Below are 12,616 nucleotides of genomic sequence, written 5' to 3'. Positions count from 1 at the left end.
TAATGCCTGTGTATCTTTCTTCTGTCTTGCTTAGGAACTCCCACTAGTTACCTGATGCCAACACTGTGGTTTAGCTGGTCTGACTATAATTTTGGGCAGCAGCCAAGTAAGAGTAAGAGTATTAGCAGCAAATGGTACATTTACCATTGTGACTACTGACCATCAAGAGATGATGATAAAGATTTTGTCATCTCTTTAATTTAATACTGTTGAGAAATCCAATGCATAATACACAGTTGGATTTTGTCCATATGTTCCACATAGCCACTGGTGGTAATGTAAAGTGACATGGATGGACACACAGCAGTGATTTAAAACCAAAGATCAGGAACAAAACTGGCCAAATCTGACCTGATGATGATTATAAATGAACTGTATAACATCTGGTGACTCATACCTCCACGTCAGCCTTAACCGCATGCAACGATTGTGTTACAAGCAACTGAGCAACAACAGCACTGCAATTTGTATTTGCTTTAATACAAAGTCATTGATATAATTTAAAATTCTATTTGATGGTTCATCTAACTGAATGCATCATGCAACGCTCATATTACTACAAATGTTATTTCAGATATACAGTATATTTACATATATGCAATATATTTATATGAATTTTTGAATATATCTATATATATTATCTAATATATATAATATAGACTAATCTTCATTATTCTTTCCCAAATTAATGTATTCTAGGAATTTTGGCTAAAGACATTTTGTGCTTTGTCATTTCCAAACTTGAAGCCAGGACATGCTCTTTAAAACAGCTCTAACAGAAGTCAAAAACATTACTGAGGGGCTTCATTTCAATTGTCTAGATAGGTGTTCCACAAAATGCCATTCTAGGCTTAATGCTTCTTCCCTTTTCCCACTCCAGTTGGTAATATGCTGGAAAAAGTTCCCGTAAAGGTGACATGAAGCATTCAAAGAACCCCATAAGCTGATTAGACTTTGCTGAGCACATGATCTGAAAATGTTCAAAGTAACAATGTATCCGCCAATGAAAGCTCCTCAAGCTTATAGCATCAAGGCTGAAAGATGCATATACGATTAGACTATAAAAGATATTTGTCCATCCCTGACTTCATAAACAACACCCTGGCCTGCCAATAACTCCACCAAACTGTTTGGCCAAACATGCTTTGTTAATGAAAAACCTTCACAAAATCTTCACTGGAATATCTTGTACGAAAGGTTCCATGAAACTGTTTTCCATCCTTGTGTCTCTTCCTCTGCAGATTCAAATGAAAAAAATTCAATTATAGGACTAATTAAAAAATGCCAACCAATAACTTAATTCATATATACCCCTTATAATAACAAAGAATTCAGATTTCTGAAAAGAGAGAGAGAGAGAGAGAGAGAGAGAGAGAGAGAGAGAGAGAGAGAGAGAGAGAGAGAGAGAGAGAGAGAGAGAGAGAGGGAGAGAGAGATTGGCCCATTTTATTATGCCTTTGGTACTTTTAAAAATGTTACTGATAAAACCACCTGAGCTGCGTTTCCCAAAAACATTGTAAGCCTGGTAGATCATAGAACCATTGGCACCAATGGACTCTAAAGACGATCAACTTAGGTCACGATGCTTTTTGATCAAAAATACAATAAAAAACAGTAATATTGTGAAATATTATTAGAATTTTGAATAAATGTTCTATTTAAATATATTTTAAAATGTGATCCAGTTATGGTAAAGCTGAATTCTCAGCATCATTACTCCAGTCTTCAGTGTCCTGACCCACCAGAAATTATTCAATGCTGAAGAAACGTTGCTTATTATTATCAATGTTGAAAGCCGTTGTGCTCAATATTTTTGTGCAAACAAGATCATTTTAGGATCCTTTGATGAAAACATAGTTCCAAAGAATTGTTACAATTCTTGTAATAATGTAAAAGTCTTTACCGGCACTTTTGATCAATTTCCTTGCTAATTTCTTTTTTTTTTTTAAATCGATCTGACCCCAAACTTTTGAAAAGTAGGTAACAAATAACTATACAAATTATTGAAAATCAAAATGTCTATCCCAAATGATTTTCACATTATTAGACCCTCTAAAGCATCAGTCTTTAATCCTCTAAGTTAGGATTTCTGCAGAAACAGTGGTGTTGCATTCTTTTGAGAGATTGACAAAGACTTTTGGAAATCTGTGTTGAACATATCAGACCAGCAGTGTCTGCTGTGTTTTGATGAGGAGCAAAAACTAGAGCATGTATCTACATAAGGTCTGTTTATGTTGAAGCCATGTGTTTGTTAAATGCCAGAATGCTGTCTGCTCTGCAGAGAGGATGAGACGCACAATACATTTCTTACATAATTAGGTGTGGATGACTGACAACCAATGGAGTGATTTATTTATTTATTTATTTTTGTTAATCAGCTAATTTTATTACTGTCTGTTATGCAGAGGAAATGCATAATTTCAGTCATTACAGCTATTTAACTTTGTATGTTCACATCAACTATCCCTATAGATACTGTACACACACACACACACACATATATATATATATATTCACATTTACGGATTTGGCAGACGCTTTTATCCAGAGCAACTTACATTGCATTTCAGGATACACATTTACATTCTTATCAGTTCTTGCTTTCCCTGGGAATCAAACCCATGACCTTGGCGTTATAACGCTCTACTGTTAGAGCTACAGGAAAACTATATATAGGCTTATATAAGTCTATATCTTCTCTCTCTCTCTCTCTCTCTCTCTCTCTCTCTCTCTCTCTCTCTCTCTGTCTCTCTCTCTCTCTCTCTCTCTCTCTCTCTCTCTCTCTCTCTCTCTAAATATATATTGTAAATGCAACACTTTTGTTTTTGCCCCCATTTTTCATGAGCTGCATTCAAAGATTTAAGACTTTTTCTATGTACACAAAAAGCCTATTTCTCTCAAATATTGTTCACAAATCTGTCTAAATCTGTGTTAGTGAGCACTTCTCCTTTGCCTAGATAATCCATCCACCTCACAGAATAAAAGGCCACTCTAAAATGTGCATTTTTATCACACAGCACAATGCCACAGAAGTTTTGAGGGAGCGTGCAGTTGGCATGCTGACTGCAGGAATGTCCACCAGAGCTGTTGCCCGTGAATTGAACGTTCATTTCTCTACCATAAGCCGAGACGGCTTCTCAGAAGGCTCAAAGGCGTTTCAGAGAATTTGGCAGTACATCCAACCGGCCTCACAACCGCATACCACGTGTAACCACACCAGCCCAGGACCTCCACATCCAGCATCTTCACCTCCAAGATTGTCTGAGACCAGCCACCCGGACAGCTGCTGCAACAATCGGTTTGCATAACCAAAGAATTTCTGCACAAACTGTCAGAAACCGTCTCAGGGAAGCTCATCTGCATGCTCGTCGTCCTCATCGGGGTCTCGACCTAACTGCAGTTCGTCGTCATAACCGACTTGAGTGGGCAAATGCTCACATTCGATGGCATCTGGCACTTTGGAGAGGTGTTCTCTTCACGGATGAATCCCAGTTTTCATTGAACAGGGCAGATGGCAGACAGTGTATGGCGTTGTGTGGGTGAACGGTTTGCTGATGTCAACATTGTGGATCGAGTGGCCCATGGTGGCGGTGGGGTTATGGTATGGGCAGGCGTATGTTATGGACAACGAAAACAGGTGCATTTTATTGATGTCATTTTAAATGCACAGAGATACCGTGACGAGATCCTGAGGCCCATTGTTGTGCCATTTATCCATGACCATCATGTTGCAGCATGATAATGCACGGCCCCATGTTGCAAGGATCTATACACAATATTGTGGCTAGCCTAAGGCACACCTGTGCAATAATCATGCTGTCTAATCAGCATCTTGATATGCCACACCTGTGAGGTGGATGAATTATCTCGGCAAAGGAGAAGTGCTCACTTACACAGATTTAGACAGATTTGTGAATAATATTTGAGAGAAATAGGCCTTTTGTGTACATAGAAAAAGTCTTAGATCTTTGAATTCAGCTCATGAAAAATGGGGGCAAACAAAAGTGTTGTGTTTATAATTTTGTTAAGTGTATATATGTGCACAATCTGCACATATATTGCCATTGGACTGGTTTATGCGAACATATAAGACTATATATACTGTGCGTGTGTGCGCGTGTGTGTGTGTGTTAAGTTTGGTATTGAGCAGCAGCCCATCAACTTGCCTTATGAGTTAATGTATATAATAAAGTTCTCTATTAATGAACCATGATAAAACCCTCTATTATTTCTGGTTTACTATTACAGAGTTATACTGAAGTTCTTGATTTGTCCAGACATGCTAGTGACACTTGTGCTCAAGCTTAAGAACAAACAATCAAATGAATGGATGACAAAATTGTAAATGAGAATTCTTGTTTTGCCAAAAGCCCTAGTACTTGTATGTAACCATCTAGCATTCAATACTTGCATGGTACTACACCGGTGAACATCCAGGGTGTTGACATTGAGATGGTGGAGACATACAAATACCTGGGTGTTCACCTTAACAAGAAACTAGACTGGTCCACAAACACAGATGTCCTGTACAAGAAGGGCCGAAGCCGTCTCCACCTACTGAGGAGGCTGAGTTCCTTCGGTGTGTGCAGGTCTCTGTTAAAAACTTTTTATGACTCTGTGGTGGCATCTGCAATCTTTTATGCAGTAGCCTGCTGGGGAGCTGGGAGTACAGAAAGGGACAGGAAAAAGCTTAATAAACTGGTGAAGAAGGCTAGCTCTGTTCTGGTCTGCCCTCTGGACACCATAGAGGAGGTGGGGGAGAGGAGGATGTTAGCCAGGCTGACATCTATTATGGGCAACACTTCTCACCCCCTGCATGAGACTGTGAGCTCCTTGAGCAGCTCCTTCAGTAGCAGACGGCTGCACCCTCAGTGTAAGAAGGAGCGCTTCCGCAGGTCCTTCATTCCAGCAGCAGTCAGACTATTTAATGCAACATCATAATGCAGCACTGCTAGCTGCTTCTGCACTTTGAGTAGCACCGGACAATTACTCTGCATTTCTTTATCTATTTATTACTTTGTGTCACTTATAATTGTGCAATATGTTACCTCCATTCATTTACATTATACTTATTTGTATACTTGTATATTTGTATTTATATACTGTCTGTTTACATAAGGTTGGCTATTGTGTGAATACAGTTGTTTTTCTAATTATTATTATTATTGTTATTGTAAGTAATCTTATTCTATTCTATTCTATTTTCCATTCTCTATATTTTTGTATTTCTTACTTTATTTTTGAGCTGCTGTAACACAGAAATTTCCCCAGTGTGGGATTAATAAAGTCTATCAAATCAAATCAAATATCAAATACACTTGCTACTGTTACAATCAGCCACATTGCATGCAATTTTATCAGTCTGCTGAGGTAATGCCTGTGTATCTTTCTTCTGTCTTGCTTAGGAACTCCCACTAGTTACCTGATGCCAACACTGTGGTTTAGCTGGTCTGACTATAATTTTGGGCAGCAGCCAAGTAAGAGTAAGAGTATTAGCAGCAAATGGTACATTTACCATTGTGACTACTGACCATCAAGAGATGATGATAAAGATTTTGACATTTCTTTAATTTAATACTGTTGAAAAATCCAATGCATAATACACAGTTGGATTTTGTCCATATGTTCCACATAGCCACTGGTGGTAATGTAAAGTGACATGGATGGACACACAGCAGTGATTTAAAACCAAAGATCAGGAACAAAACTGGCCAAATCTGACCTGATGATGATTATAAATGAACTGTATAACATCTGGTGACTCATACCTCCACGTCAGCCTTAACCGCATGCAACGATTGTGTTACAAGCAACTGAGCAACAACAGCACTGAAATTTGTATTTGCTTTAATACAAAGTCATTGATATAATTTAAAATTCTATTTGATGGTCCATCTAACTGAATGCATCATGCAACACTCATATTACTACAAATATTATTTCAGATATACAGTATATTTACATATATGCAATATATTTATATGAATTTTTGAATATATCTATATATATTATCTAATATATATAATATAGACTAATCTTCATTATTCTTTCCCAAATTAATGTATTATAGGAATTTTGGCTAAAGACATTTTGTGCTTTGTCATTTCCAAACTTGAAGCCAGGACATGCTCTTTAAAACAGCTCTAACAGAAGTCAAAAACATTACTGAGGGGCTTCATTTCAATTGTCTAGATAGGTGTTCCACAAAATGCCATTCTAGGCTTAATGCTTCTTCCCTTTTCCCACTCCAGTTGGTAATATGCTGGAAAAAATTCCCGTAAAGGTGACATGAAGCATTCAAAGAACCCCATAAGCTGATTAGACTTTGCTGAGCACATGATCTGAAAATGTTCAAAGTAACAATGTATCCGCCAATGAAAGCTCCTCAAGCTTATAGCATCAAGGCTGAAAGATGCATATACGATTAGACTATAAAAGATATTTGTCCATCCCTGACTTCATAAACAACACCCTGGCCTGCCAATAACTCCACCAAACTGTTTGGCAAAACATGCTTTGTTAATGAAAAACCTTCACAAAATCTGTGCTGGCAGTGGCAACCTTTTTAAACTCCCCTAACATATTGAAGTGAAGAGAAATTTGGCATCGAAAAGGTATCTTTAAAGAGAGAGAGAGAGAGAGAGAGAGATGAGAGAGAGAGAGAGAGAGAGAGAGAGAGAGAGAGAGAGAGAGAGAGAGAGAGAGAGAGAGAGGAGAGAGAGAGAGAGAGAGAGAGAGAGAGAGAGAGAGAGAGAGAGAGAGAGAGAGAGAGAGAGAGAGAGAGAGAGGAGAGAGAGAGAGAGAGAGAGAGAGAGAGAGAGAGAGAGAGAGAGAGAGAGAGAGAGAGAGAGAGAGAGAGAGAGAGAGAGAGAGATTGGCCCATTTTATTATGCCTTTGGTACTTTTAAAAATGTCGCTGATAAAACCACCTGAGCTGCGTTTCCCAAAAACATTGTAAGCCTAGTAGATCGTAGAACCATTAGCACCAATGGTCTAATATGATCAACTTCGGTCACGATGCTTTTTGATATTATGAAATATTATTAGAATTTTGAATACAATTTCTATTTAAATATATTTTAAAATATGATTCATTCCAGTTATGGTAAAGCTGAATTCTCAGCATCATTACTCCAGTCTTCAGTGTCCTGACCCACCAGAAATTATTCAATGCTGAAGAAACGTTTCTAATTATTATCAATGTTGAAAGCCATTGTGCTCAATATTTTTGTGCAAACAAGATCATGAAAACATAGTTCCAAAGAATTGTTACAATTATTGTAATAATGTATAAGTCTTTACCGGCACTTTTGATCAATTTAATGCATCCTTGCTAATTTCTTTAAAAAAAAAAAAAAAAATCGATCTGACCCCAAGCATCACAGTCTTTAATCCTCTAAGTTAGGATTTCTGCAGAAACAGTGGTGTTGCAGTCTTTTGAGAGATTGACAAAGACTTTTGGAAATCTGTGTTGAACATATCAGACCAGCAGTGTCTGCTGTGTTTTGATGAGGAGCAAAAACTAGAGCATGTATCTACATAAGGTCTGTTTATGTTGAAGCCATGTGTTTGTTAAATGCCAGAATGCTGTCTGCTATGCAGAGAGGATGAGACGCACGATACATTTCTTACATAATTGGGTGTGGATGACTGACAACCAATGGAGTGGTTTTAAAAAAGCCCAGATTGGAGCAGCGAGCTGCACGTCTTTCTCTCAGCTTCCAAGTAGAGGCAGGGAGAGGAATGTTCTGCCACTGAGATTTTTAAGACATACAGTAACTTTGTGGGTGACCTCAGGAAAAGGGTCTTAAAATTCTGACTGACTGTGTCTATATGTGTGTACATTAGATTGTTTGATCAGCAAGCCACATGACAAGCCACTTCTGCCAAGAGCCCACCAGTGAAGATGTGAGGATATAGAAAGAAAATACAGTCTCTGTTTTTTCATACTTTAAATATAAGTAAATAATAAGTAACTTAGTTCTATAAAAATGCAACATAAGGGATATTAAAGTTAGGATTTGAGAATAACTTCAAATGCTTTAAATATTGCATTACATTATTAGTACAAAATAACTCATATAATAGTACAGTATATGCATTTAGGTATTTTGAACTGGAATTAAAAAAGTGAATGAAAAATATGCAAAAAGTCAAGTGTTAAATGCACATAATAAGTAATAAGATAAAGATTTGAAGTGGCACATGTTCATACAAGTTGCATTTAAATGAGAATAAGAGGATTTAAGGATATTGAATAATGTATTTAAGCATAATTGCATACATAAAATATGCTTTGTTTGATTATTTTAAAAGCACTTTCCTATGACAGCATGGTCAAAAACTATGTCCGCACAATTTGGCATGTTTCATTGCGTTATCACAAATAAAATAATAGACTCCAAGCTCAATGCGCAGCTTTTAATAATACACATTTTAATAATATTTGAATAAAGAGTGAAGATGTCAATTTTCCTATAGGCTGTACATCTCTTTTGGCCACTAACGTATGATGTATTTTTATAATGAGAACCTTTATTGTAAATTTTTTTTGGCATACTGTATAGATCCACATGTCAATATTGTTTAGTTTATTTACACTTCTAAGTCATGTTGAGCTTTAGATTATAGGCCTACTGTTAGTAAGAAATTCCATTATAAGGAATTGGAACTGATTTAACAGTAGGCCTACAATATGCACAAGACTGAAAGGTTTCTTCAGAGATCCCAAAGGGGGAAAAAATGCATAATTCTATAGTAGGCTATTAATAAAGCGTAAATAATTCTTTTTATGGGTTTAAATTTAATGTGACAAATGATGTTGTAGATTGCAATCTTGACATGCCTTATGTGCAAAAGCATATTGTGAAGAAAGCAAACGGCAAGAATGGCTCTATCTGAGAATTTCAGTGGTAAGTTCTTTAGGACAACATGATCTGTATATTCTCCAAACAATACCCTTTTAGGCGAAAGAAAATATTTGGCAAAGGAAACCAGGCTTTAGAGCACTGTTTAGCATATTGCAACAACAATAGTGTAAGATGAGACGTGTTTCTAAAAGCATTTGTTTTAGTCTAGATTTACCACGCATTTACATTGTGCTTATAGCAGATGATTCCATATGGAGGAATACCTCTGATGAAAAGAGCTGTTACCGTGTTTGTTACAGGTTCCATCAGACGAAGATAAATGACCAAACCTTATGAAAGAAAAACTTTACGGAAAGGTTGTTTAAAACACATATCTCTTTATTAACACATAAATATCTTTAGGTTACATAAAGATTACGACCCTTATTTATTCAATCTCGACCCAGAAACTCTCGCCTGCCAGTGCCAAATGATCTTTTTATCAGCTAGGATAGTTTAACACACTGATTTTTCCTAATAATACAATTTCATTTAAGTATACCTCTATTAAATCAGCACTGACTGAAATAAATGAGAAATGTCACTCATCACAAAACTGCAGACGTGCCTGTTTGGTTTCACGCATAGACTGTAAAAAAACCAGGCAACCAGGCACGCAACGCGCATAGCTGAATTCACCAGAACGCGCTTCTGTGTACACCAGAGCGCGCTAGGGGTCCTAATCGTGTCAAACGTCATTTTTCCTTGCTGCGTCCCATTGTTGCCTGAATCAAAACAGCTCATAGAACTGTGATCTCTTTATGGCTTAAAATAATGGTCTATAATTGTGACATGCGACTTTGTTTCACAAAATGCTTTAATAATATGTATACATATTATTTACCAAACGTTTTGAAATACATTATATCTGGCTTCAACCCTTTACGGGTCCTTTAAGACAACAGTAAACCGGTTTGGCAGGTGTATCGGAAGTGTTCATTATCACTTTTAGCTTCTCTACCTACACCAGGTGAGGCTACATAAAAGTCAACTTAAACTTCGAGAAGTCCCCGATCCTGGCGAATAAAATCCGTTTTTGATAAAAGTAAGTAGAGAAGGTTTTTCATATTCCCTGAGATGAATTGGTAACCCAACGTGTACAGTAACGCCTAATCGAGTCGGTTTATTGTGAAGTGGCATTTGTTTTGGTTTACTTTTTAAAGTAGGCAATGACATCTCTGCTAAATAGCCTAGATTAAACATAAATATACCCAAAACATTTTCAGAGTATTCCTTCAAAGTCAAGGTAAGTATATGTGATATGGAGCATATTTGATGGTCCCATACAGGAAAACTGACAGAATATGTTAAAAAGAAAATCATTATGTTGACTTCGACAAGACGGTATAATAACTGGTTCTGTTAGCCTAATTATATCGTAGTGTAAAATATCATTACCGTGGTCAATATACCGTGATCTAATTATTATTATTTTTTTTTTAAGTATAGGTAGATTGACCATGGTAGTGGATGATGTAAATACCAGCTGACTTATGACGTGCACTTTATTTGACGTCACTGCTGCCTGCCACACGTGATAGGTTGTCTGCGGTCTTGATTGACAAAAGCAATTAATTTAACCCCTGTGGGAAAGTAGATATTAATTTCTCCACCTTGTAGCAGACAGCTTGACATGATCAGGAGTGTCCCTTCGACATTCCAGTAGCGTTGGTAACGTGCATGATGAAAAATGTCGAATGTGTTTAAAAGCTTTAAGGCTATAATTAGGTACAAATTATCACTATTAGGTTGAACTTGAGGGGTTTGATGGAACCGAGCCGGTTCCAACAAGCCTCTCAAGTTCAACCTAATAGTGATAATTTCCTAATAAGAACAGGTGTCCATCATACTTTGTGCAATTTTTTGACTTTATTTATTTCATTCTAGAACCACATTTCCATCTTTATTTACATTTGCATTTGATTTGATCCCTTTAGCTACCCCCCCCCCCCCCAAAAAAAAAAAAAAACACTGGTCATGGGGAAAAAGAACTGAATGAAGATTCTTGAACCTTGCTGATTAAGTTGTTTGTCTAAAGTGTTAAAGCAACCTCCACTGTAAGTGTCAGTGACAGTCAGATGTTTGCGCTCTCTCTCTATGGATCAATGCTGCATCCGTAATTGTTCATTATCTCCTCCAACTGCAAATTAAGATATAATTGCACTGTCCCAGCATATTTGCATTTTTCATGCTTTATATTGCTATGTTAATCCTGGATTGACTAATTATCTGCGTAAGCGGTAATTATTTGTACAGTAGTAATCACAAAAATCATATTCTCATTGTTACGCTTGCCACCACAGCTGCATTTATTAGTTCACCCCCTCTGTATGATAGTCACAGCACAGGTTTTACATGAATGAGGAAATGAGTGGAAAACAACACCATCCATTATTACCTGGGGGCAGTAATAAGCCTTACCAAGATGCCCCGAGAAAAGCTTTGTTGGTACCGTTTCTTGTCAGATTTGGCGGACGATTTATACAATGCAGAGTTTACAGTATGCATTATTGTTCTCAAGCCTCTTGAGAAAATAAAGCGAGAGAACTGCATCAGTCCTGAAAATCCCCATCCATATGTTCTCAGTTCACAAAGTTCAGTGCTGTTTTTGCTTTTGTGTCTTTGATTAATAATATCCTTTTTTAAAAGTACAATCATCTTTTTCTGTCGCAGACACATGTATTAAAGCCGTAGGCTTATAGAACAGAAAGAGGGGATTCTTGTATTAGACATAAATCAGAAAAAGACCCAAGGCTCACATTATTCAGTGGCAGCTGAGCACATTAGGGTTGGAAATAGGGCTTCAATTGCTCTTTAGCAGCGTTACTTTTCAAATGATTTTGCTTCAGGACTCGGATTTTACATTGGGCATCATGCGTTGGTGCAGCACAGTACCAAAAGTGTTTATTGTACAAACTAAATTTTAAAAAGTCCTTGAGATCAAACATGGACACTTACTATTATTGCCAAGACTTGCAAGGCCCACCAAAATGCAAAGTTCTGTTTGTTTTGCAAATGTTCTCAGAAGCCAATAATTAACCACAGTCTGTTTGTGTGGTAAACACAAACTGTGTTTATCCTCACTCTAAATCAACCTGTATTTAATATATTTGGGTTGCATTTTAGGTCACGTTGTGTAGTTTTGTTCATGGTTTTTGAGGATAAAGGCATGTCATGCAATCTGTTTATGTTGGGATCTGCTGATTTTGACTACCTTCTAACAAGCGACATGAATTTGGACCAAAATACTGTACAGAGATCATTTTGCCATCTTAAATATGCATGATATTGTGGTTAGTTGCATTTTATCATTTGCATTTAGCATGGCTCAAACGGACGGCCCACTGACCAAGGGCCAGTGTGAGAGGGTTTTGGTCCAGTTGACGAAACCCTTTTACCCTTTTGGTTGCCCCTTTTGGGCTAGCGCTGTTGCTACAAAAAAAATTACATTCATTGATCTTATAGATCCATTTTTTTTTGCCTTGAAAACTTAAACGTTTGGTTTTCTGTGATGGTTGTTATACCTATATGATGGTCTTGCTGCCTCAAATATTTTTTGTTTAAATCACAAAAATTTACTTCTTGTAGTCATGAAAGCATTATTATCATACTGTATGCATTGTTTTCCAGAAAAACTCTATTTCTGAATTAGCAAAATTAACATGCATATTTTCTTTTTGTAAAGAAAAAATATTTTAGTGAACAAA

General features: G+C 36.9%; 1 protein-coding gene across 2 annotated transcripts in view; it reads left to right on the top strand.

Moving 5' to 3' along the window:
• The first annotated feature begins 9,629 nt into the window (after positions 1–9,629).
• The window catches only part of sh3yl1 (SH3 and SYLF domain containing 1), a 29,559-nt gene continuing 26,572 nt past the window's right edge, over positions 9,630–12,616 (top strand). The window contains exon 1 of one of the 2 annotated variants that reach the window (XM_079854080.1): positions 9,630–9,954. In XM_079854080.1, coding sequence (XP_079710206.1) covers position 9,954 — 1 coding nt within the window. In that variant the 5' untranslated portion in view covers positions 9,630–9,953. The remainder of the gene's footprint in view (positions 9,955–12,616) is intronic. The other variant, XM_079854081.1, reaches the window with a different exon arrangement.

The sequence above is a fragment of the Squalius cephalus genome, assembly GCF_949319135.1.
Source record: "Squalius cephalus genome assembly, chromosome: 20".
Lineage (NCBI taxonomy): Eukaryota > Metazoa > Chordata > Actinopteri > Cypriniformes > Leuciscidae > Squalius > Squalius cephalus.
The sequence above is the reverse complement of the archived record's forward strand: the minus strand, read 5'-3'. Positions and strand labels throughout refer to the sequence as shown.